This window comes from Hibiscus syriacus, unplaced genomic scaffold, assembly GCF_006381635.1.
Source record: "Hibiscus syriacus cultivar Baekdansim isolate YM2019G1 unplaced genomic scaffold, ASM638163v2 tig00112411_pilon, whole genome shotgun sequence".
Taxonomy (NCBI): domain Eukaryota; kingdom Viridiplantae; phylum Streptophyta; class Magnoliopsida; order Malvales; family Malvaceae; genus Hibiscus; species Hibiscus syriacus.
Genome location: NW_024063326.1, coordinates 287,463 through 313,474, shown reverse-complemented (window position 1 = coordinate 313,474; position 26,012 = coordinate 287,463). Strand labels below are relative to the sequence as shown.

The window sequence follows — 26,012 nt, the reverse complement described above, 5'->3', positions numbered from 1 at the left end:
ATGTAAACATTTTAGGTAGCGTTTAAAATTAATATTTCAATAAAAAATATTATTTATATATTATCGAAAATATTAAAATACTAATAATGATTTCGATAACACATTTTCTTAACTATGTATTAAACATCCCAGTTGCATGGCTTTCAATATTCCCGACAGTGATGCACAATAAGAAGAACAACCCAAAAAATAGAGATTGGAGCTAAGCAATATAAAACGTGACAGTAACACTCATACCTATCGATATGGCGCAAGCATGATGTGAAAAAACATCGATGTTTGATCGAAGACACAGAGGGCGATGAAATAATCTCAACGCAAACACCGCACCGAAGGATTAACCCAAAAACAGTGATAATGGCTAAAACCCAACAAGCAACAGGAAGAAAGGAAAAACAGAGGACAAAGGAAGACTATATATGATATAAGATTTATATTTTTATATAGGGTAAACTACATCATATACCACTAAAGTAATTAAATAAAATATATGATATTTTATAAAATTTGATAATAATATCTATTTTGAAAAGTTATATGACTATATGATCTTTTATAAATTAAATAAAATGTATAACTAAAATTTTATAAAAATAGTTAATTCATTAAAATATGGCACGTGAAGGCATTCGTTCTTTAATCTCACAATTTATCTAATTGGGAAAAATTAAAAGATTCCTATGGTGCATTAGAATAACGAGTATGGTGGTACTCGAGACAGCCTCTAAGCTAATATTTTATTTTGTGGAGTTGAAAAGACGAGCTTTGTTCATAGAAACTCCCATCCTCTCTCTCAGTTCCAGTGTCGGTGTTACTTATATTTACTTTTCATTTACCCTTTGACCAGTCTCTTTACTTTCCCAAAATAAATTATTAATTAATTACTATTATCATCACTATTTACTAACTCCATCTGTGCAGCCTGCAAGTAGATAGATAGGATAAGATCGTCCTTTTCTTCATATATTTTTAGGAAAACTACACATTTAGCAGCCTAATTATCAATTTCGTTTAGTTTAGGTCACCTATTATCTTTTATTTTAAAATCATATTAAGCATTACATTTTAATTTTAATTTTAATTTTATTTTAACTAATTGTTGTTAAATTAATAATAATATTAACGTATTATCATAAAGTAACACCACATCATCATTGAAAAATTTTAAAAATGTAACATCAATAATTTTGTTAATTTTTTAATAGTGAATTATCAAAATAAAATCAAAATGTAATATTAAATATAATTAAAAATAGTAATAATTGAGTGATTAAAACATAACAAACGTAGTAGTTGAGATACTAAATTTATAGTTTACCCTTTTATAAAAAAATTGCATTTTACTCTGGGTCCCACCGAATAACTTTTCTTTTTTTACTCTGAACTCCTTGGTAATTTCGAATTCCCAAAACGCACTTTCACCATCATATAATCGAACGCTTCATATCCATCTACCAGATCCTACACCCCCAGCCGTCCGATGCCTTCCTCTGAAATCCCGCAGTCGTTTTGATTCTTACTTTAATTAAGAAAATTTATTTAATAATTATTATTCAACATTGCCCTAATCTGACGTGTCACTCACACCTTATGCAATGCTCTGATCTGCAATATAAAGTGCCCCCAACTCCGCTTCCGCTTTATTTTCATATCTTTTTTTCTCTCTGTTTCTCTGAGTTTTTTTTCCTGGGGATTTTGCTTTGAAGAAGATGGGTGAGAGTAGGCAGACTGGGAAGGTGAAGTGGTTCGATGACCAGAAGGGTTATGGCTTCATAACCCCTGACAACGGCAGCGATGATTTGTTCGTTCATCAGTCCGCCATCCAATCCGAGGGTTTCCGTAGCCTCGCTGACGGTGAAGAGGTCGAGTTCGTTATCGATTCTTCTGAAGGTCGCACCAAGGCCCTTGAAGTTACTGGCCCCAACGGCAATCCCGTCCAAGGCACCACGAGATCCGGACGCGGCGGCGGTGGAAGCGGAGGTGGTTACGGTGGCGGTGGCTATGGAGGTGGTGGATCTGGTGGCTATGGTGGAGGAGGTAGAAGAGGTGGATATAGTGGCGGTGGTGGAGGTGGCGGCGGCGGCGGCGCTTGTTATAAATGCGGTGAGATGGGTCATATGGCACGTGATTGTGGACAAGGTGGCGGCGGCGCTGGAGGCAGATATGGAGGCGGCGGTGGTTATGGTGGAGGCGGCGGCGGTTATGGTGGCGGTGGAGGCGGCGGTGGTGCTTGTTATAACTGTGGGGGATCCGGGCATTTCGCTAGGGAGTGTCCCAACAGCGGGCGTTAGTTTGGAATGCTGTTAAATCTGTCTTTCACATCTCTATTTGAACGACCTTTTCTCTTTCAATGCCGTTCCTTTCGTTTTGGTTATTACTGTCCTATGTTATGGTACTTTATGTTTCTTTTATTTTGGGTTTATGAAGATCGATTGCTCCTAGTCCTAGTCAGTTTACTTGTTTTTGTTTCTGGGTTTTTGATGTAATGGGCACTTTCCTTGTTCTTACAGTGGAGTGGAATTTAGTATTGATGTGCGCAATGATGAAAAGGAGATTATGTTTAAATCCTTCACTCTCTGTTAAGTGTTTATATAAATATAATATATAAATACGAAGTGATGGTTTGGCTCAGTCTTTTCCTTTTCATGAGTTTCATTTTCCAGTATGATGTGTAAAGATCAGATCAAATATATCTCTCAACTCTAAGGCTTGATTTAACTTTTAAAATATTATATTGTCTTTATCTGACGGGTTTTGAATTTGTATTTGGGTTATAATGTTTTAAAGATTGACATTTGCAGAAATCTTACCTTTTTTGGGTTTCTTTTGTTAGATGTGCAGGAAGAGTGTTCTTGTTTGATTCTTTATACTAGATGGTGAAAGGGGTTGGTGAGTAAAGTGTGAATAATGCAACATAAAGTCTCCTGATTATAGGGTTATTTGCTATTTTTAATTGCCAGTGGTCCTTTGTTTTTAAACCCTTTACTCTGTTTATAAGGTTTCATTAAATGGTTTAGTCCTGCCTACTGCTATGGTTCTTTTGTTAGATGTGCAGGAAGTGTGTTCTTGTTTGATTCTTTATACTAGATGGTGAAAGGGGTTGGTGAGTAAAGTGTGAATAATGCAACATAAAGTCTCCTGATTATAGGGTTATTTGCTATTTTTAATTGCCAGTGGTCCTTTGTTTTTAAACCCTTTACTCTGTTTATAAGGTTTCATTAAATGGTTTAGTCCTGCCTACTGCTATGGTTTTAGTCGGTTTTAATAGACCAGTCTCGCGATGCGTTCTTTGATTGGACTGGAAGAATTGTTGCTTTCTTCGTTTGGTCCATTTAGGCCAAGGGCATGAATGATTGGGACATTGTAGAGCAAATTGAAAGGAAACCCATCTGCGTAGCTTTTGCTTGGGGTGGACACAATTTAGGTTTATCTTTTAGTCCTAGGCTCTCTGCCATGCAGGATGCATTGTCGGGTAATACAAGAATGCCCTAATGGGATCTCATTTCCCAAATTGCTTGGTTTTGGGTTTTTTTTTCTCTGCAAATGTTCTTTTGTTAGATTGATCTCATTTATCGTATGGATCTACGCCAATGTTGATGTCCATTCTTCTACCGGTAACAGTTACGGTTCTTTGCCTAAATCTTAATCTTAAAACAAAAGTGGTGAATTGCCTATAGCCGACCATTTGTAACTCTGAATCAATTTGATATGTTTCTTAGGAAACATATGCGACTAAGAATTGAGGATCTATTCTTAGGTTGGTCTCAATATTTGTATGGACCTACGTTGTTCTTCCACTGACAACGGTTCTTTGTCCAAACCAGAACAAATGGTTATGACTCTTTGTCCAAACTAGAAGTAGTGAACTATAACAGATACAATCAACTTATTCCATCAACACTACCTGGCATACATTTGTAACTCTGAATCAATTTGATATGTTTCTCGACCCTTGAACGAAATTTTCCATTGTGCCCAAGTGCCAAACTCCGAGTTCCAAAGTTGTAAATATTTTAAGGAATTTTCTGTTTGTATTGGTAGCATGCTGGAGGAAGAGCTTTCGTTAGTTGGTTGACATGTTGGTTTGAGGGCAATCATTCCAAAGGAAACCCTGGGTTGGAGGGTGTGTGCCTTCAAATCTGAAAAGAAAGAAAAAGGCGTTGTCCCCCAATCCCATATTATTTGTCTTGTTGTTTACAGAATAGAGATTAACTACTTTCAATTGAGAAACCCTTTATTATTACCATAGGTGGCATGCTCTTGCAATGGGAATCTCTCTTTTCCCCTCTTATTAAAGAAAGTTTTGACCACGTTTTGTGGCCACTGTAACATATTAGCTTTTTCAGTGCTGCAAAGTCATTAAGATTCTCACGTTTTATTCTGCTCACAAAAAAAATGTTTTTGTCAATTAGGTTGTTAAAGTTTTATTTTTGGTGTAAATCAAGTAATTTGTGTTAAATCAGTATCGGTGATACTGATATGGCTCTTTTTAATTGAGATAATAGTTCTATATATATATTCACACTTCCTATCAATTTAATTAATTTTTTTCTATATATTCCTTAATTTTTTTCTCTTCCTAAAATCAATTGATTTCGGCCAAATCTATCGTGTCTACTGGAGTAGTCATGTGGGAATTTAGGGATGACAACGGGCTGGGTATTGGTCCCCAGTTCCCGTTTTAAAAACTCGTACCCGTCTCCGCTTAAAAAATCGCGTGGATTTAAACGGGGATCCCCATTGAGTAATCGGGGAAAATCGAGGGGAAACGGGTATCCCCGTTTAGCATAAACGGTTATTTAAACGGATATCGGGCCAGGTATATATATTTAAATTAAATATATAAATATTATATATATATATATATATATTTAAATTTAATTTAAATTTATTAATATATATATATATAATAATTATTTTAATATTTATCAGGCCGGATAATCGGAGTGAAAATTACTAAATTCGTCCCCGTTTAACATAAACAATTTTTCTCCGTCCCCGTTTAATTCGATTTTTCCTGTCGAATTCGGGTTTTTTTACCATCCCACTCTGAGATAAACATAGAACACCTATATATCCTAGAACTGAATTATCTTTTAATTGTTTTTGATATTTCTTATTGTGTCTAACTTAAATTTTTATTTATGTTCGCATATCAAAATTCGGTGTTTTTATTATTTACGATGTTTACTTTTAAAAATATTTTTAAATATATCATCGAATATATCAATCATTGTCGATTGTCACTTACAGACGTGTTACTTTAAAGTTCAAATCTTTTTTTCTTCTAAATCTATGACTACCACGAACAACTACAAACGTGTGAACTTCTCTTTTACGCATTTTTATCAAATGAAGTCTGATAAAAAAAAAAGATGTTTTTTTAAATTATTATTATTATTGTGGAGCTCTCTAGTCTTCCATTGTTGGAATTCACGAATGAAGTTTCAGGTGGAAGGGGCTAAAGGAAAAGGTGGGTTATCGAAAAGGATAAACAATATCTCGACATCAGCCGACGTTCGTAAAGTACCAACGTGTAATGATATGTAACCTAATCTTAAACCTCTGAAATGACATCTGAGAGTACCCCAACGAGTGCGTGGACGTAGTGTAATAAAACTTGGACGACATAATTTTTTGAGTAAATTATATTAAAATATCACTGAATTTTAAACTTTGTCATTTATATCATTAAACTTTTAATTTTATCAATCATATCATTTCATTTTCATTTTCATTTTTATTTTAATTATATCATTGCATCTTTAAATCGCAAACATCGGAATCAAAATGATATTATTTTAATAAAATATTTATGTCAACAGTCATCACTTACATCGATTATTATCAGTCATATCATCAACGGTTGTAATTTGAGAACCATCAGATTTGTTTAAGAATTTGTGGATAAAATTTAAAGCATTTTAAACAATGTTTGAAAGTGGGTTTCGGAACCGGTTTTCAGAACCCAACAACACACTAAAGTTTCAAAAGCTACAGTAGTTTGGAAACTAGCAAGTTGGTATCAAAACCGGGTATCCCAATTTCGAAACCTCGATTCTGGTTTTAAAATCTAAATACGCTACTGAAATTTGAAATAGATAATGGTGTGGTTTTGAAACTTCCCTTCGTGCCTCTCATTAATTCTCATTAATGGTGATCTATGATGAAAATGAGACAGTTAAGTCGTGATTTGTGATTATCTTTTTTTATTTAGATGAAGTGTTATCTAAGTTAAGAGATAAATAGGATTATAAGAATGATAAATTGAAGAGAGCCTATAAGAGGGAGAGACGAAGTGTCTCTCCTTTGGAAACTAGCAAGTTGGTATCAAAACCGGGTATCCCAATTTCGAAACCTCGATTCTGGTTTTAAAATCTAAATACGCTACTGAAATTTGAAATAGATAATGGTCTGGTTTTGAAACTTCCCTTCGTGCCTCTCATTAATTCTCATTAATGGTGATCTATGATGAAAATGAGACAGTTAAATCGTGATTTGTGATTATCTTTTTTGATTTAGATGAAGTGTCATCTAAGTTAAGAGATAAATAGGATTATAAGAATGACAAATTGAAGAGAGCCTATAAGAGGGAGAGACGAAGTGTCTCTCCTCTATTATATAGACAAAGACGAAATTAAAGATTTAATATTGAGAGGGATAAGGATCTATTAATCATTTAAATTTAAAAATTAAAGGAGAGAGACACCTTATTTGAATAATATTGAAATTAGCAAACAATTAAAATATTATTCTACCCAAAAGTATTCTCTCTTCTTAATGCAACAATTTTATCTTCTCTTCATTTTGAAAAAAGAAAATATAATTTATATTTTTATTGTAAGATATGTTCACATCAATCTGTAGGTGACACAAGTACCTAAAAGACTAATCCACATCTGGTCTTCAACGTAGATTATGAACATAAAATTCTTGGGGGGGAATGGATTTTGGGAACACTTTGGCATTGATTTGCAAAGTTTCATGTAACTTTTAGTTAAAGAGACGATGATAATATGTTTATGGACTAAATTGATAGAATTTTTACGTAATTGTGGTATTGGAGCCCAAAAACATCATAAAGTTGGTTTTACAAACTACCTTTAATCTAGAAATAAGAGAGACAAGCCACTGCCAATTTTCTTTGCAGCAGAACAGTAGGATTTGGATTTCTCATTCTGTCCCAAGTCATAAAGTAGATTCTCTCTTTTTTTTTATAGCTTCAGATTTACCAAATGTTTGCTTTGATAATCCAATAAACAAGGGAATAATTCGCATTGAGATGAGGTATTAGATTTTTAAATAACATTATAGGTATGAGTTCTGACGTTTATAGATGAAGGAAACTGAGTTAGAAAGATCATTCCCATAATAAGCCTTTGTAAAACATAATTTAAATTAGACGGTCAATAGATCTTATACAAATAGATTAATTAAAATAAAAACAAGGGAACAATTCACATTATTGTAAAGGGCAGGTGGAAGAGAACACAACTCTTACATATCTGAGACTAAACCATAACAACCTACAAAGCAGAGAGGATCCTCCATTTTTTTTATACAAACTCTGTTTCCTTGTTTCTTTTCCAGGAAAATGCATTACAAACTCCCTAATCTAATTAAAAACGACAGAGAAAGACTCAAGTTTGATGACCAATGTGTGTATATAATCTGATTTGTCAACTTCCATTTAAGCTCCGGCTTGCATCCCTTCTCTATCAACAATCTAAAGTAACAAGGATGACCAATGTGTGCAAATGATTCATGGCATATGAGAGTGGTTGAAAGGGTGGTGTAGAAGAGCAGCCGCGGTGGCATTAAGGCTGTGGTGGGGTGGCGGTTGTGAGGCTACCGATGCCGGTGGTGGACATTGGTAACACTTTGTAAACAGCCCAAATGTGTCAATCTGGTGTATGAAATTCGTCATGCTCGCCCATCCACCGAATCCGAACCCGACAATCAAAACCCACACCACAACGAACATGTTTATAGTGTATGTCCCTACCCATCTTCCAAAGTACTTGGGAGGTTGCTCCACTGCGTTCTGCATCACAACCGTTCATCAAACATCACCATGTCAATTATCATACATGAACATTTCTTCTGTGTTCTTAGAAAAAGACAAGTTTTATGTAGTACCCCCAGATATGGGGAATCAGGTACGAACATGAACACATTGCAGCATGAATCTCGTGCCTTTGCAAAACTATTGCATGTTGTCCGAAAATTTGCAGTGTTTAAATCTGAAACATTATCTGATTAGGAGAAAGAACCGGGACTGGTCTGCTAGACTGTGACCACACGCTACCACACACTGTTTTCTTATTCTCTGCAGTTTGGATTTATCTAATGCTAAATCAAACCAACACAGCTAATAACATATATTTTTCAATTCTCTCAGTCAAATGTTTGACTCTGACATTAAAGTAAAAAATATATGTCACAGATTAGCTGAGGTTTGAGGTTCAGGGTTTTGGATTTAATACCTCTCGAGCAGTGGCTGATCGGAAGGTGAAAATGTGAGCCAGTGCCGGAATTATGTAGACGGTGAAGCTAACGAGGAGGGATCCGACGGTGGAGTTTATTGGTCCAAAGAAAGGGAAGATAATAGCCAAGAACCAAATGGGGACAACCACTGGCAATCTTGCTGCTGCTCTCTTGCACAGGCTCTTGCACTCATGCATCCCTATTGCTTTCTCCCATACAAAATACAGCGGCGTGCATGCAAATCCAAACGTAATGAACTGCACAATACCACACCAAAATAATGAACATTACTTGTTAGTGCAATATGATGATGATATATATATGAGTGATATGGATGTACTGAAAGAATGGACATTGTTATGTGTTCTATTTTGTTATCTATGTATGGAGGGATCTGATAAATGGAATTTCATAGGCATGCCTGATGGATGAGCATTAAAATGATAGCCATGTCTCTGAAGTGAGTTCTCGGGAGAAGAGAAAAGGCATTTGAGTGATCGAGAAGCATGTCTCCAAATGCCCAATAAACAGCAGCAGCTGAGGGAAGTGTCAGTGTCAGCACATACACAGTTGCTATCAGGTATATAGCCTTGAACTTTTGAGGTTTCCACATAGCATGCATGATCTCCCTGCATATTAATTAGCAAATTAATTCATGTTACTGCTATAGCATCTAAAGTCTAGGTACATCAGGGGCCTGAAAAAAGGCCAGCTCCAGGTTGATTAATTTTGGGTTTATGGTCTTAAAAAGTTCAGCTCCATGAACTTTAAGGGCCTTTTCCTTCTGCCTGTGGGGTGCCTTTGATTCACTGAACAAAGCTGGACCCCCCACCAACCCAACCTTCATATCTTGGCATATTCTCAATGATAAAAGTGAAAGTAAAAAGAGAAAAAGATCATTGGCTTTCTACATTGAAAAGGAATACTAGGGTTCCCAAGAAGAAAACAACTTTTTGCCTGCCACGCTTACAAAGGGCAATTTAGGAAATCACTATATTCTATTAGTAATAAGGATTGATCATTACCCATGAGTTCTCCAATGTTAGATCATGTCTAAACAAGTGAAGATCTGGTTGTTTTCAGAACTGTTTTTACATGCATTTATAATTCTCAGAAAATGTTTTAATAACACAATTTATTGAGTTGATAAACATGGGCAGATTTGTATATAACGTAAGAGACAAGTATTCTAAACATAATTTTTTCTTACACAGTGACAGCATGTCCCCCGAACGTATAGAGAATGTTGGTGGCACCTGTGAAATACAGCACCAGCTTGGTAGGACCAGAATGTTGAACTCCATCAACCTAATATTATTAATAATATGTTTAGTTAAAATAACTCATCAAGTTGCAGTTTTCTTTCTTTTCAAGCAATGGGAGGGGACAACAAGGATTCCTTTTTGACTGAAAATTTGAACCCAACATGTTCAACAAGTTGAATAACAAAAATAATGTCAAGTGTGTTTTGCTTTTACCTGGCCATGGAGGAGGGAGGCAACGGTGAGATACCAAGCTGTGTAGGTGGTCATTATAAGGCCAAGAAAGGACCAGATTCTGTAATTGTGAAACGAAGGGATAAAGACTGTGGTGGCACAACAGGCACCAAAGATGTAAGTCCATGTCCTCTTGTCCAGATTATCATTTATGTAATATATGTTGCTGTGATAACAAAACAAAAGATACCCAACATCAGGGAATTCATTGTCAGAGTGCATGCATGATGATTCCTCTCTCTCTCTCTCTCTCTCTATATATATATATATATATATATATATATATATATATATATATATATATATATATATAGAGATAATTTTATATTTGGATAGAGATAAAAGCAAAAGAATCATAAATGAGTAGCTAAGTAGGTACCTTGCACAAGCTATGAGTTGAATGACAGATCCAAACAGAAGAAAAGTGCAGTTAAATGCCAAACCCACGTTCCTCCAGTGTTTGCCAAGGAGACCATCAAGAACCTCAAACCACTTCATAGTTTTTTAAAAAAATATATAGTGATCCTCAGTGTCATTTCATCATATATTTGAAGGTGTAATTTTTTTTTTTGTAAAGAAGTTAAAAACAAACCTGAATGACATGGTTCCTGAAATCAACTTTTTCTCTTTCTTTTCTGGTTCTGTACTCTACATAGAGTATGCTAATGAGATAAGCTGTCCAGCTACCCATCAATCCATAGAACAACTGAAAGAGAATCCCAGAAAGCATCCCCAGTTGAGAAAATGAGTATGGCAATGTAAGCAGCACTTGAGCTACCTGAAACCCAAAAAAAATCTCTATCAGTATAAAAAATTAACAACACAAAATGGCAAAAAGCAAAAAAGGGAAAAATAGATGGCAGCAAAACCTGATTAGAAGCACAGCTAAACCAAGCATCATAAACAGAACCACCATGCCAAAAGAGCTTAGAAACCTTGCTTTTGATGCCCTTAGGCTCCCCTTCGGTTTCCATCTCCGCATAATTCCCAACAATCACAGTCTCCACCACCTTATCACTGGCACCTGCCATTATCTCTTTTCTCCTATCCTCACACTCTTCAGTTCTGTTTTTACTTTCGCTACAGCTTTGTCTCTCTAATGACAAACTGGGTAGTGTTATCTCAATGTAAGAAAAGGGTAAGTGAAGTGAAGGTGATGAAGAAATAGTAGAGATATAGAGGGTATATATATATGGATACAGTTCAAGGTATTTAGTGGGGTGGGGGAAAAAAGAAAAGAAAAGCTGTGCTTGAAAGGTATGTTAGAGAGTGAAGTTTGCACTTTTTAGAGCTTAAAAGCTAAAGCTTTGCATATTAATAATACTGTGTAGAGGATATATTTGATAAAACATTAATCTTAAAAATTACTCAATTGAACTTGCAAACAAACTCTACTGATGACATATATTATGACGGCTAAAAGCATTTGTGTACACATTTTTAATATATTATTTTATTAATATAAGGTGATTATTAAGAAGTATCGAAGATTTTCAATAATTTAAAAATAAACATTTTAACATTTATATAAATACCATATTCAAATTCAAAAATTCTAAAAATAATATTTATCTCTTCAACCATTAAAATGGTTTAGTTCGTGCTAAAGGTAAAATGTGAAGCATTTGTGGAGAGTAAGGCTATTATGAGTTAAAATAAGAAAGTAGAGGGAATGATTGCACCCAAAGGGGCGTGGTGGCTTTACATGAAGATGAAAGGTGCTTTTATCACATAGCCATTGCCTCTCCCTCTAAACCCCAAACCCCCTTTCACATGTAATGCTTCTTATTATTCTGCTAAATTTCTTGAGATATTATATAAAATATTTCATTATATATCTATCTATTTATATATGGTAAAAGTGGTTGAATAATGCAATGGAAAAAAAATTCTTTATATAGTGCAGTCAAACAATTATTTGCTTAAGTAAGATAATTGCTACAGTGATCATCATAGGTCTCCAGGAGCACACGACGATCTCTATAGGTCTCCAAGAGCACATGACGACCTATGGAACACTTAACGACCTATGTAACTGCAATATGAGGGAAAAGAGAAGAATTGCTACAACAGATGAGGCTTTGTCGCAAGAAGTACTTGGCGACCAATGAGGTCACTGTAACAAACACCCCAGTTCAAGAAATAATTTGGTTAGAGTCCTATATGAGAATTTTTTTTCCCAAAACCCTACATGGGAGAGGAAGCCATTTATATATATATAACCCAATATAATACACATGGAACTTATTAAATTTTCTCACACAATACATTACATGGATCTAACTATATCACATGGATTCATTACTCAAATTTGATTTTTTTTTAATTTAATTTATTCTCTTTCTTTTACGTTGTTTTTTACTGAATCATATAAAGATAAAGCATGGGGACTAAATCCAAATTTAAGTATAACAAAGGCACCAAAATCACTATTTAACCTGTTTTTATGGATTAGGTGCAAGATGCACTAAGGACATATAAATGAAGTGTAGTGGGAAAATCCATTGGAGACCTTGTTAGATCCTGTTTCATGTGCTCTTGGAAATGGGAGACTTATTTTTTAATTAATTGTGATTAATATCTTCCCAATGCACTTGTAATTTTTTAGTATTATACTATGCAGTAATTTGCAGATATGGGTAGAGCCATACAAACATTCAATTAATAATTTATTCTCGTACTTAAAATTTTATAAATTAATATTCTAACATAAAATCTTAAATATATCCTAATATAAAATGAATCTTTGAGATTAAGTTTAGATGCTAAAACATATATTGACTTGAATAAATTTTAGTGCTTGCTAATAAAACTACGTGTGAAAATTAATGCTATTAACCATAGAAAAACAAAAACCCATCAACATGGTGTTGAATGACGGTAACATTTTAAGTTAAAACCAAAAATATTATCTTCTTTTTAATATTTTCAGTTGTAACTGAAATTATTATAAATTATATAATTTTTTTGTTGTAAATCCTAAACCTACCGCAATGTAGATGAAAATGTTATAAATTGTATAACATTTTAAATTAAACATGAGCATGAACCCAGCCACATCGGTGGTAAAAAAGTTTTTGATATTTCTTGAGGTCTCAGGAACACTAGGAATATTAGTGGTAGTGAGTGTTTAATCTCAATTGTTTGATAATTATATTTGTACAGATGCCACTAATTAACTTTAAATTATTTAGTCGCACAACATAACTACCCAAAAGCATTTCTTTGCAGGGACAATCCAACACATGCTTTGTTCACAGCCACTGGGACCTCAAGCTCAAAGCATTCTGTCTGCAACCCTGTCTCCTTTGACCATATTGCTTCCTCCTTTTTCTTCATGCATTATTTAGACATGTAATAGTCAGACAATCCAGTGATATCATGTAAACTAGTCGTTTGAACAAGGCTTTGACGACATGATCACTGTGTTTTCCTCAATCATCACTGGACGGCGACTGTCGCCTACCCCGCCTTCAATCGAGTAAGTTTTGAGACTTGAGACAATGCATGCCATTTGTGATGAATTTTGTCTTCTGGGTGTGCTCTACATGGTGGAGGTGATCGGGTGATCGGGCCATAAGACAGAAAAAAGTAGAATCATTTGTGATAATTCTGATTAACAAAAGTGAAAACAGTGTAATTTCATGTCATCCTAATGATGAACACTAAACAAAACAAAAAGCCAAACCCCATTGATGCTGCAGCATGAAGTTTAACTTCAGCACGCCGGTTGAATGCCAACACTATAAATCCTAAGTCAAACCTAAAATGATCAATCATTTTACCCTCAAAGTTTTAACTTTTTCATGACAAACATTAATTATGGTTTTTGTTCATAAATGATGAAGGCTCGCAAGTGAGTCGAGCACTCGTTTTCCTTTGGAAACCTGCATTGAGTTGGTGGCATTGCAAAGCAAAACAGATGGGATTAGTGAGTCAACTCCATTTGTTTTTGACTCAGACACCCTGCAGAAAATAATTGGTTTTGAAAGCGACTTTGAGGAAGAAACAATATGATGATGGCTTTTGCTTTATTGGCTTCCATTTTGGAAGCAAATTGTGGGAGTAAAAGAATCTTATACCGAGAGAATATTTGTCATTTAATTCTGCTTTTCTGCTTTACAGTACAAATAAAAGCTGCATTTGGGGGATTTCAAAGCTCAACAAGAGTATTTCAATAACTTCTTTTTGGTGTTTATTGGCGATTTGAATTGACCCCTGCTTACTGCTTAGCAAGAGGATCCCACTAGAGTTAAATAAGACGAGATAATTGTAAATTATTCGAATTCGACATAATCAAAGTTCGGTCAATATTAGAATCATCGACTTAATTCGAGTTCTTAATGATCCGGGACAAACTATTTGATATCCGACTCGAAAAATTCACGAGCTTCAATCGAGTTAAGTATAATAATATTTCGAGTTTAAGTTTTTTCAAACTTATGTTGAGCTTTATTTTTTGATTTCGAGCTTTATTTTTTGATTTCGAGCTTGAGTCGAGCTTAAAAATTTTACATGTTGGACGTATAGAAGCCCAAATTTGATTGTGCATAGGGTTAACATTTTGTTTAATTTTTTTATTAATCCAAGATAATTACTAGATAATATTTATTCAAAAGAATTATGATAATTTAATAATAAATACTCAAATGTTACTATAAATATTGTGCTACCTAAGACCTCACGTCTTATTTCACTTAAATATATATATATATATATATATAGATAGATAAAAGGGTTATGAATTTTTTAATTTGCAGTTTGAGTTGGTATCGCATTGCAAACTAAGACATAAAGTCAAGAACACGAGTCAAACATTTTAACGGCTAAGATCAGTTAATTAGCACAACCGAATAACAGCAATATCTGACGTGGCGATTAATGATTGAATGATTAAGCTAGATTACCATTTATAAGTATAGTCCACCGCATCACATTTTGCTCTGCAACAGCTCGTTTAATCTTTTCTGTTTTCCACTCTCCGTTTCCCTTTGTCGCTGAATAGTTGCAACAAAGGTACTGTAAAAAGATACCAACCATGATTATCTGTTTGTTTCCTTAGAAAATGTGCCAAGAAAAATATCCTTCCTTTTTTCTTTTCTCCTCTGCATGTTTAACGTTTCTGAATTCCCATTTCTGGGTTGTCATACCTCAGTATAACAGCTTACTTCTATGAGTCTATTGATTATGTTGTTTCTACAACGCAGATGTCTACAACGCAGGAAGGAGCGCTATGTAGAGCCAAAGCTGAATGGACACCGTCACGGGATGCATTTCTGGTCGATCTTTTCATCGAACAGCACAACTGTGGGCGAACGGCCTATAATGAATTCAAGAACGAAGTTATTCGATCTGTTACGCGTGATTTCAACAAGAAGTTTGGCATGAATCTAGAAGAAAACCAGATAAAAAACCGTTACAACGTGATGAAGAAAGATTACGGGGTTGTTAAAACCCTACTCGGATATGATGGATTCGGCTGGGATGAAACTCGACGAATGGTTGTAGCTGATGACAGAGTTTGGGACAACTATATTGCGGCACGATGTGAAGCAAGACCCTTCCGCCGCAAGAGCTTTCCTCTGTATAAACAAATGTCAATCATATTTGAAGGTAAAAATATCTTGTTGCTTTGTAAACATAGTACTAATATAGAGAACGTCATAACGTAATTTAATACTATGATTGTAAATGTGGAGTGCACCAGCTCGCTTACTTTGTTTAAATGCTTTCTTTTACATGTGGTGCAGGTGAAAGAGCTACCGGCAAATGCGTTCCCAACGCAGTTCCAGTGGTAACTGAAGAGGGAAATAGCAACACCGAGACGGCTCGATCTTCAGAGCCAACTAATGTACCTGCACAAGTAGTTGAGGGCACCCTCGATTCCGATTCGATAATTCGAATAAGTGACAAACTACCAAAGAAACGAAAGTCCGTTCCTCCAAGAGATTCAGCTCATAAGAAAGGGGTATGCTGCGATGCCAGCGAGACGATCGAGAAGGCCATGTACGAGATGTTTTCAGCTATCAAGTTGAGAGCTTTACGAAGAGATGCATCAAATGAGAGAACATTATATCAGAAGTGCCTGGAAGAGTTGCAGCATTTAGAAGAACTGGATGATGCTGAGTTTACAAAGTCTGTCAACGTTCTCAAAGACGATAAAAATGCAATTGCATTCATGACGATCAAAGGGCCTCGGCGTTTGATTTGGTTGAGGTCTCTATGGCAAGCATCGTGACAAGTAAAACTGAAACAGATTAGAAACAATCAGCTCACCTCCCATTTGTGTGTATTATAGTTCTTTTGTTGCAGATGCGCTTCTATTTGTGAGTGCATCAACATTTCCAGTTGAAGATTTGATACAATTTTTACCCCATAATTTACCATATTGTGCTTTCACTTTAGAGATCTCCGAGTTTATATGTATGCTTAAGCTTCAAGTTATTACAACTTTTGTGCCTTTACATGCAACTTCAGGTGGCATATGGGGATCTCTAGACATATCTATAATGCACAAACGGGGTTACTTTAAGCATTATTTGGCAAAACAGGGCACTTAAATTTTACCACCCAAATGAGCATTCCAATCAAGGACAGGGTTTGCTTGCTAGTTTATTTGAACAAAGGCAGGCATTCAAGTTTTAAGTTCAATCAATCACAAACCAGATTATATCAAAGCTTCCAATATAAAAATTAGCAGAAAGAAGGCCTACAAAATACAGTTCTTAATTTATTTATTTTTTTGGATAATTACAGTTCTTATTTTGCTTGAAAAGAAAGGAACTTGAAAATGCTCAAAACAAAGACAAAACTTGAGTGTTTAATAAAATAACCCAAAACCAAAAGGCAAAAATACCTCACAATCACATTTTTGTAATAATTATTATTTTTTGAAATCTCAAATTCAAACATAACATTTATATAGATATATAAGTGTATTATTAAATAAAAAATATATTTTAAATATATATCATTTTATATTTATCTCGTATTAATTAAAAAATCCACTCATAAAAAAAATTAATAAATAACTTATGCATGGTCACTATGTCCGACAAGAAGAGTAAAGTTCTTAGTTTTTTTTTTCCCAATTCTTTAACTTCAGTCTTTCAATTCCAATCTTTATGTCTTCAATAATGGACCGTCGTCATCTCTCTTCTACCTTTGTTTGTCTCCTCTGCCTCTCTTTCTTCTCAGGTAATATAAAACCTTCAAAGACTCAAATTTTCCTTTGCCAATACTTTTACTTTTTGTGTTATCTGCAATATCTGACACTCACCCTTTCTTTGTTTTCAATCGCAGAAGTGAATCCAGCTTCTTTCAAGATCGTCAACAAGTGCCGTCACAAGATATGGCCTGGTCTTTTATCTGGCGCCAACACACGCCTCAACTTCCCACAACCGGCTTCCTTCTTAATCCCGGCAAATCAAGAACAATAACAATACCCAGGTCTTGGTCCGGTCGACTATGGGGTCGAGCTCTTTGCGGCCTCGACTCCTCCCATAAATTCGTTTGTCTAAGCGGCGATTGCGGCTCCGGTCAAATTGAATGTTCCGGGAGTGGCGCCAAGCCGCCAGCCACTCTCGCGGAATTCACATTAAACGGTGCCGGAGGACTAGACTTTTACGACGTCAGCTTAGTCGACGGCTACAATCTGCCGATGTTGATCGTGGCCAAGGGAGGTAAAGGCGGGAACTGTAGCGCCACGGGTTGCTTATTGGACCTCAACGGCGCTTGTCCATCGGAGTTGCGCGTGGCGCGTAAAGATGGTGGAGGCGTTGGGTGTAGGAGCGCGTGTGAAGCGTTCGGAGACCCCCGATACTGTTGCAGCGGGGCGTTCGGAACGCCAGACGTTTGTCGGCCGTCCACATACTACTCGTTGTTTTTCAAGCGTGCTTGCCCGCGCTCGTATAGCTATGCGTACGACGATACCACGAGCACGTACACGTGTGCCGAAGCTGATTATGTCATCATTTTCTGTCCACCTCCTTATACCAGGTAAATAATTCTATTATCCCAAATCAAATCCATAGTTAATAGTGTTTGAATTCGAATAACTACGTCTGGCGAATGTTGGTAACTTGAGTCAAACTTAATGATACTTCCATGGATAGAAAGTTGAGAACTTTAGTCAAGCTTAAGTCGAATGGTGGGTGCTTCGGTAGTTTGGTTGAACCTTTGAACTTTACTCTGATTATTCACGGTAGATTTGCTGCAGATTGGCAGCATTAGAGGTGTAATAATTCATCCAAAACCAGAAAAAACGTATGATGGTTCGGAAAACCGAGATTAGGTTTATTAGAAAGTTAGCTAGTTGTAATTCATGTGCAATTTCAGAAGGAGCATATGTGAACGTATGATGGAATGTAGGCTAAATCATTCTCATCTCGAACTCTACATTATTCTTGTGTAGAAATGTCTGCTGAAAAATGTATTCATTTGTGTTTGATGGGTAATCTGCAGCCAAAAGTTGTTCGGTGCTCGGAAAGACGGAGCGATGCTACCACTTGTAAATAAGAGTATGATATACATATCAAGCGTGCATGCCAATGGGGCTTCATTATCAGGTCTGCTCCGAGTGCAATTTACTGTCTCTGCAGCCTCTTTTGCTATGGCTCTTTTCCTCTTTTGGCAACATATATTACCTTTGTGACTAACATTGGCCTGGGCACTTCCAGGCAAGTAGTAGCAACGACTAGCTGAACCGAAGGGAGTAATTCTCTGCCTCACCCAACGTTGTATTGCCGGATTAAAATGGCCGGCAACGTAAAATTGTCGATGATTGCCTACGGATAGCAGGATTTCATGTCTGCTACACAGATATCGTACACGGCTATCTCACCAAACTTATTTTGTCGATACTGATACAGTAAGGGTTTATATTTTTTACTGTCAAATGAACATGTGCATAGTATTATAGTATCTCGAATTTCTCTTTTGGTTTGATGAAGAAAGTTTCTTAGAATAGAAAAGCCGGTGTTGGGACATGTTGATTGTTAAAGTGATATTAATAATATATATTGTTGATGTTATTCCTAAGCAAATGAGTTTTCTCCAAGATTAACACAATATCCGATAGTAGAACATTCATCTCCAGCTGCCAAGGTTAGCACCAGCATAACAAATTAGAGTATCATTCAGATATTCGCTTAACAACTCTTTAATGAGTATCGTACGAGTTATTCATATACTGATAATCCATGTTAGACAGAAAGATATACGTACTAAACATCACTAAATGGTCAACATATCAGTCACGTACTTGTTTTTATGGAATGGAATATCAAATCATCTGAAATTTATTGAACTCTCGTTCCAAAGAAACAATTGAGTTGTAGCAAGTCTAAAATAAAAATTCTGAATTAATTCCTCCTACTATATAGCATCCGGTGAAATATGCTTCGTGTTTCCTGTTTCCTGTTTTATGCTTTGGTGAAACTTTCCTGCTTTATAAAATCTATCATGTTTTCTTCAAATATATATATATATATATAATTTAAATTTGATAAAATGTGTGTATCAAATGATTTCTCATAAAAAAATATGTCGTGTTGAATATATAAACATATCTAATATTTTATCCTCCACTTTGAAGGAACTTGTTTTTTATCCAACATTATTGTTAGTAATAGCATTTACATGGAAACTGGGAAGTTTGTTTCCGGTTTCTTTTATCATAAACATCGAGCCCAGAGATTCTTCTTTACTGCATCGTAACGATTATAAATAATAATTAGATATGGTTAAGTAATCCTGTTCAGCCCTATTTCTAAATGTCCACCCACCAATTATCAAAACCTGGAATGAAGGACTAGTGGTTTCTTTTCAAAGAATGTAAAAGTAAAATTGAATTTATCTATAACCAATACAGTCACTGAATCCGGGATAGTGACGGATTTAAAATTGGGTAAATTATATAAATGATCATCAATTGTATAGTACTGTTTTGTTAAGTTTTTTAACTATTAAAAGTTACTAAATAATCATACGACTGTAAGATGATATTTTATTGAGTTTTTTAATTATTAAAAATTACAAAAAGATCATCTGATTATTCATATGTTCTAAACTTATTTTATTTCATTAAAAAAATATCGATGGTCTAAATTGTACGGTAATACGTCAATTGAATTTTACACAAGAAAAAAAATGTTAAGAAAGGTTATAAGGTGAAAACGGGGACGGAAACGGGATATTAGAAAAGAAACGGAGATAATTATTAAAGAAAACCAAGATTATGTAGGAATGGTATTATATTACAGTAGACTTGCGATGTTCATCACTTTCTTAGTGTCGTTCTCACTAACACTTGTGTGGGATTGAACATCAACCTTTCACTATCTTCACCACAATACCCTCGTTAACTCCATTCTCTCGTGGAGTCTGGGGCGCATATTAAACTAATACGCCATTACTCCACCATTCTGCTCTGCAAATCTTAGAAGCTGAACAAATAGAAACTTCAAAGAAATTATAGGAAGAAGCAGCAGCAAAAGAAAACCTCATGGATCTTCACTCCATTAGCTCCTCGGCTCTTATTCTCTATCTCATTGTCTTCTCACTCAACTCAAAAGGTTAAACCCAACTCCATCTTTTTCTGGGTTTCTTACACATTCACGTTTTCTGCGTCATAGCTTTCAATATTTACACTGAAACCCCATATTTTTTGTTGCTTTGTTTTTCAGGTGTATTCGGTGCTTCTTTCACATTTGTCAACCGGTGTAGCTACACTGTGTGGCCTGGGATATTAGCAAATGCAGGCAGTCCTCCACTCGACAGCACCGGATTCGAGCTACCAAAAGACTCCTCTCGTTCCTTTCAAGCTCCAACAGGCTGGTCGGGTCGTTTCTGGGGTCGTACAGGCTGCAAATTTGACGGATCCGGTTCTGGCACCTGCGTGACAGGCGACTGTGGGTCCGGTCGGACGGAATGCAACGGACTCGGAGCTGCTCCGCCCGTAACTCTTGCTGAGATCACTCTTGGAACAGCAGGGCAAGATTTTTACGACGTCAGCCTTGTCGATGGCTACAATATCCCCATGATAGTGGAAGGCACTGGCGGGTCAGGTCTTTGTGCTTCCACCGGGTGTACAACCGACTTGAACCGTCAATGTCCGTCGGAGCTCCAGGTCGGGGACGGTGAGGCTTGCAAGAGCGCGTGTGAAGCATTCGGGAGTCCCGAGTACTGTTGCAGCGGCGTGTATAGCACACCCGCGACATGTAAGCCTTCAGTTTATTCCGAGATGTTCAAGGCCGCTTGTCCCAGATCTTACAGCTATGCATATGATGATGCTACGAGCAAATTCACGTGTACCGGAGCAGATTATACGGTCACTTTTTGTCCCTCTTCTCCGAGGTAACAATCAAGATTATAGTTATTGAACTGAAATTACCAAGTAATATGTTTTTTTTAAAAGGATGTGGGATTTTGTTGCAGTCAAAAATCTTCTCGAGATTCTACTCCAGCTATGACAGGATCAGGTACAGAACCTGGGTTAACATACTCGGGTAATGGATATGGATATTCGGGTTATGGATATCCTGGATCTGGTTCAAGCTCTGGGTCAGGATCAGGACAAACCTTGATGACAGATGGGTCATGGTTAGCTGGTTTGGCAATGGGAGATTCACCAAGAACAACAGCCTCTCCCAGTTTTCTACCATTTGCAGCAGTCATGGCATCAACAGCTGTTCCAGTCATATTTTCATCTGTTTACTTGTAGCCCTTTCTCTCTATTTCTGTATTATGGGGTTGTTAAAGATGATTTCTTTACACATTTGAAAGTGTTCTCTCTTAACATTCTGGGAATTTTGAAGTTAAAGCAGATGAACTGCTTGATTTTTGTGTAACATAATGTGTCAATGTGTTATGTTAGCTTTGCTTTTTTCCAGCATTTGTTTCTTTTCGCAAATTGGATTGTGAAGAGAAGATGAAATCTGTTTGTAATGTGAAAATTTGAGGAGGATTTTGGCTACGTTGTGTGTGAAGGATGTCCCAAGTTTTCTAGCTCAGCTTTTCGCCTTTGCCTGCCATGGAGGATTGGATATTTTAAAATTTATTTCATGTTCGTTTTACCATTAGTATTAAGGGTAAATAAACCCGATTATAAGTTATTATTTTTCTTGAGTTTTTTATTATTAAAATTTATAAAATAGTCTATTGTTTTATTGGGTCTATTGATTATTAAAATTTATAAAATAATCATTCAACTATTCATATATTTTAATCTTGTCATTTTTATACGAATACTCGGGTGATTATTTTATAAGTTTTTAATAATCAAAATCTCAACAAAACATCACCTAATAATAATATGAGTATTTATAACTTTTAACAGTTGAGAGATTTAATAAAACAATATTCTACAATTAAATACCAATTTGTATGTTTTACCCTAATATTAATAGATTTTTGAAGCCTATTTAGTCATAAAATAGGATCATGATGATTAAGGTTATTATAGAAGCGGAAGTGGTGAATGTCTTTTCAGTGTACGCTCCACACGTTGGCCTAGGGGAAAGGGAGAAACGTTGCTTTTGGGATCAGTTAGATGATGTACTTAGGAGCATTCCAGAGGACCAAAGAGTTTTCATAGGGGGAGACTTCAATGGCCATATAGGTAGTGCAACCGATGGGTATAACGATGTTCATGGGGGTTTCGTTTTGGTAGTAGGAACGAGGAGGGGCGTACGTTGCTTGAATTTGCTACTGCACACGATATGGTAGTAAGTAACTCCTTCTTTAACAAGAGAGATGTGAACTTGATTACGTTCCATAGTGGGGGACATTGTACCCAAATTGACTACATCCTGGTTCGAAATCGGGATCGATGGGCTTGCATTGACTGTAAGGTGTTTCCGGAAGAGGCATGTGCATCCCAACACAGATTGTTGGTTTTGATGTTCCGTGTTTGCCACAGGCGGAGCACTCATAGGAGGGCTAAACTTGGTAAACCTAGGATCCTTTGGAATAACTTACATGGATCGATAGCTGATGACTTTAGGAGTAAGGTTTTATCTATTACAGGTTTTGGAACTACAAACTCAAACAATGCAGATATGTTATGGAAAAATATGGAAAATACCCTCAGGGAGGGAGGTGGGCAAAAACACCCTTGGGTTGTCGTCAGGGAAGGTCAAGAAACATAAAGAATCGTGGTGGTGGAACGACGAAGACCAAACTAAGGTGAAGACAAAGCAAACTTGCTTCAAGGAGTTTCTACAATGCAATGACGTCGAAGAAAGATCGAGAGCTAAGCAAAGATACAAGGAGGCAAAGCGGGAAGCCAATAAAATAGTGGCTAAAGCAAAGAATAAGGCATACGAGGAAATGTACAAGAGATTAGACACCAAGGAAGGACAAAATGACATCTTCAGGCTTGCAAAATCCAGGGAAAATAGGAAAAATGATCTATGTAGCATTAGGTTTATTAAGGATAACAATGGTGTTCTTTTAATGAAAGATCATGATATTAAAAGGGTTTGGGGTAGTTATTTCTTTGGTTTATTTAATGATGGTGCCTCTCCCTGTAGAGATAGTATCGTTGATGGCTCAATCGACCATCATACTACGACAAATGACTGCCCTACAAGTAGGATTGGGTTTGAGGAAGTCAAAATGGCCCTAAGAAAGATTGGGAGGGACAAATCTGTCGGTCCAGATCAAATTCCTATCACTGTGTGGTTAGCCCCAGTAGAAGAGGGTGTTAAGTGGTTGACCAACATCTTTAATATTATTTTAGAGACTGCAAAGATGTAAGAGGAGTGGAGAGAGTCTACGGTGATACCAATATATAAGAATAAAGGAGATCCCCAACGTTGTGGCAACTATAGAGGTATTAAACTACTCAGTCATACCATGAAACTATGGGAAAGGGTGATAGAGGCTAGGTTGAGACAGGTTACTAGGGTTTCGGAAAACCAATTTGGCTTTATGCCAGGCAGGTCTACTACGGAGGCGATTCATCTACTTCGACGGCTTATGGAGAAATATAGGGGAAAAAATAGAGATCTTCACATGGCGTTCATTGACCTTGAGAAGGTGTATGATAGCGTTCCCCGCGATACGATCTGGAAGACCTTGGAAAAGAGACGGATCCCAACTTCTTATATCCGGGAGATTCGTGATAGGTATTGTAGATCTACTACATACGTCAGGACTACAACTGGTGACACCGAGGCATTCCCGGTGGAAATAGGACTCCACCAGGGGTCGACTCTTAGCCCTTACACCTTCGCCTTGATTATAGACGACATCTATTGTGCGACACCAGACGGTGTTCCATGGTGTATGCTTTTCGCTGACGACATTGTCCTAGTTGCTGAAACAAAAACTGAGCTGAATAGTAGACTGGCTACCTGGAAGATTGCTTTGGAAGACAAAGGTCTAAGGATCAATATTGAAAAGACAAAGTATTTATGTTCAAACTTCAGTGGGAACCAAAACGATGAAGATGTAGAAGTATGCATAGAAGGACACGTTCTCTCCTCAAAGGATTGTTTCAAGTACCTAGGGTCTATGATACATAAAGATGGGGGTGTAGATGATGACGTTACACACCGTATAAAGGCGGGATGGCTAAAGTGGAGGGCTGCTACTGGAGTTTTGTGTGAGAAGAAGGTACCTCTAAAACTTAAGGGAAAATTTTATAGAATGTCAATAAGACCAGCGCTGCTGTATGGATCAGAATGTTGGGCAATCAAGAAGGATCACGTAAGGAGGATAGAGGCTGCAGAAATGAGAATGCTTCGATGGGCATGTGGTAGGACTCTGTCGGATATGACACCAAACTCTGCTACTAGGAGGTCCTTGGGGTGGTTCCTGTATTCGAAAAATTGAGGGAGGGAAGACTACGGTGGTTTGGGCATGTCCTTAGGTGAAAACTGTCGGAAGTGATCAGGAGGGTAGAGTCAATTACAGTCGACGGTGCCAGAAGGAGGGGACGACCAAGACAGAAGTGGGAAGACTGCTTGAGATCTGATTTGAAGGATTTAGCCCTTACCGAGGACATGACCTCTGATAGGAAAGTATGGAGACTTAAGACCAGGGTAGCCAAGTAGTTGCGGGTCACAGTCATACGGTGTAACTTCTCTGTCCTCTTTTTAATGCCTTTGTAGTAATTCTCATGACTTCTAAATTTTAAGTTTCTTTCATTGGATTTTATGAACGCTTAGAACTAAGGTAGCGAAGTGGTGTTGCTTTAATTTAGGTTTTAACCCATTTGACTTTATTCCTTCTTGTAGCTTGCTATCGTTGACTCATGTGTATACTTCTTTTCAGGTTTCTTTTTTTAAAATTTAGCCAGTTCTTACGTTTCTGTCTATATGCAGAGATTTGTACGCAGGGATTTATTTGCAGGGATTACTCCCCATTACAGACGCGCATATGAAGACTGCATATGAAAAATGTTCAACTATGTATTTATTTATTTAATTTATACATGCATTGCATTTTATCTTTATTTTTAATTTTCTGATTGCCGGAGGTCTTCCACGGAAACTGCTCTCAACCTGGCGTTGGGGGCAGCCTACTACCCTACCTCCCTTTATCCCATTACATATGAGAATATAATTTTGTTTTTGTTGTTGTTGTAGTATTGGGGTTGTAAATTATATTCAAACGTTAGTTGAGAACTCAAGAGCAGTACGAGTAAATAATAAAATGGGGCCTTGATAAAGTAAGAATAAAGTGGGACTAATTTCCTTTGAACATTTTGGCAAATGGATGACCTTTTGTTGTATCGGTATGAGCCAGTTCTGAAAAGGTAGTCGCAAATTTTGATCCCCATCAACTCACTTTTTGACCATCTTAGCTAGAACAATTATTACATATACTGTCATCTTACAATACAGATTAAACAATTTAAATAATTAAAAAATATTTTAAATAAATACTATCTCAGAACTTGTGTTCCAGTGACTTGCTGATTTAAGGGATACTAACCATTTATTTGTCAGAAAACAAACAAATACGAAATACCATTGTTGAAATCTTCAGTAAAGATGTGCCTTGTAGTCTGACTATTTGCCT

General features: G+C 36.4%; 4 protein-coding genes, 1 long non-coding RNA gene and 1 pseudogene across 6 annotated transcripts; 5 read left to right on the top strand and 1 right to left on the bottom strand.

Moving 5' to 3' along the window:
• The first annotated feature begins 1,651 nt into the window (after nt 1–1,651).
• On the top strand, nt 1,652–2,549 carry LOC120179281 (cold shock protein 2-like). Its single transcript, XM_039184917.1, has one exon. The coding sequence runs from the start codon at nt 1,710–1,712 to the stop codon at nt 2,289–2,291; it is 582 nt and encodes a 193-aa protein (XP_039040848.1). The 5' UTR covers nt 1,652–1,709; the 3' UTR covers nt 2,292–2,549.
• A 5,009-nt stretch (nt 2,550–7,558) lies between these two features.
• LOC120179238 (auxin transporter-like protein 2) lies at nt 7,559–11,086 on the bottom strand. Its single transcript, XM_039184879.1, has 8 exons — nt 10,853–11,086; nt 10,576–10,761; nt 10,363–10,475; nt 9,966–10,149; nt 9,698–9,795; nt 8,909–9,116; nt 8,487–8,744; nt 7,559–8,044 (listed from the first exon to the last, which is right to left on the bottom strand). The coding sequence occupies exons 1-8, from the start codon at nt 11,012–11,014 to the stop codon at nt 7,763–7,765; spliced, it is 1,491 nt and encodes a 496-aa protein (XP_039040810.1). The 5' UTR covers nt 11,015–11,086; the 3' UTR covers nt 7,559–7,762.
• LOC120179239 lies at nt 8,933–9,929 on the top strand. Its single transcript, XR_005521600.1, has 3 exons — nt 8,933–9,067; nt 9,702–9,766; nt 9,862–9,929. It is a non-coding gene; the product is annotated as an uncharacterized LOC120179239 (long non-coding RNA).
• Nucleotides 11,087–15,190: 4,104 nt separating the features above from the next.
• LOC120179278 (uncharacterized protein At2g29880-like) lies at nt 15,191–16,225 on the top strand. Its single transcript, XM_039184914.1, has 2 exons — nt 15,191–15,596; nt 15,734–16,225. Exons 1-2 carry the CDS (start codon nt 15,191–15,193, stop codon nt 16,219–16,221), a joined length of 894 nt encoding a protein of 297 aa, XP_039040845.1. The 3' UTR covers nt 16,222–16,225.
• Nucleotides 16,226–17,049: 824 nt separating this feature from the next.
• On the top strand, nt 17,050–18,880 carry LOC120179254 (annotated as a pseudogene).
• A 1,584-nt stretch (nt 18,881–20,464) lies between these two features.
• On the top strand, nt 20,465–21,754 carry LOC120179306 (thaumatin-like protein 1). 2 transcript variants are annotated; one of them, XM_039184933.1, is made up of 3 exons: nt 20,465–20,557; nt 20,669–21,338; nt 21,420–21,754. In XM_039184933.1, the coding sequence occupies exons 1-3, from the start codon at nt 20,488–20,490 to the stop codon at nt 21,703–21,705; spliced, it is 1,026 nt and encodes a 341-aa protein (XP_039040864.1). In that variant the 5' UTR covers nt 20,465–20,487; the 3' UTR covers nt 21,706–21,754. The 2 variants fall into 2 exon arrangements, with proteins under 2 accessions (XP_039040864.1, XP_039040865.1); XM_039184934.1 differs by lacking the exon at nt 21,420–21,754 and having other exon boundaries at nt 20,669–21,342.
• The last annotated feature ends 4,258 nt before the right edge of the window (nt 21,755–26,012 follow it).

Bases quoted from the DNA above. Each gene is read 5' to 3' on its own strand.
- LOC120179281 (XM_039184917.1), top strand. From the start codon at position 1,710: ATGGGTGAGAGTAGGCAGACTGGGAAGGTGAAGTGGTTCGATGACCAG.
- LOC120179238 (XM_039184879.1), bottom strand. From the start codon at position 11,014: ATGGCAGGTGCCAGTGATAAGGTGGTGGAGACTGTGATTGTTGGGAAT. The intron at 10,150-10,362 runs GTACCTACTTAG...TTGTTATCACAG, and splicing joins CAACTCATAGCTTGTGCAAG to CAACATATATTACATAAATG. The intron at 8,745-8,908 runs GCATGCCTATGA...GGTATTGTGCAG, and splicing joins TTTTAATGCTCATCCATCAG to TTCATTACGTTTGGATTTGC.
- LOC120179278 (XM_039184914.1), top strand. From the start codon at position 15,191: ATGTCTACAACGCAGGAAGGAGCGCTATGTAGAGCCAAAGCTGAATGG. The intron at 15,597-15,733 runs GTAAAAATATCT...CATGTGGTGCAG, and splicing joins AATGTCAATCATATTTGAAG to GTGAAAGAGCTACCGGCAAA.
- LOC120179306 (XM_039184933.1), top strand. From the start codon at position 20,488: ATGGATCTTCACTCCATTAGCTCCTCGGCTCTTATTCTCTATCTCATT. The intron at 20,558-20,668 runs GTTAAACCCAAC...TTTGTTTTTCAG, and splicing joins CTTCTCACTCAACTCAAAAG to GTGTATTCGGTGCTTCTTTC. The intron at 21,339-21,419 runs GTAACAATCAAG...ATTTTGTTGCAG, and splicing joins TTTTGTCCCTCTTCTCCGAG to TCAAAAATCTTCTCGAGATT.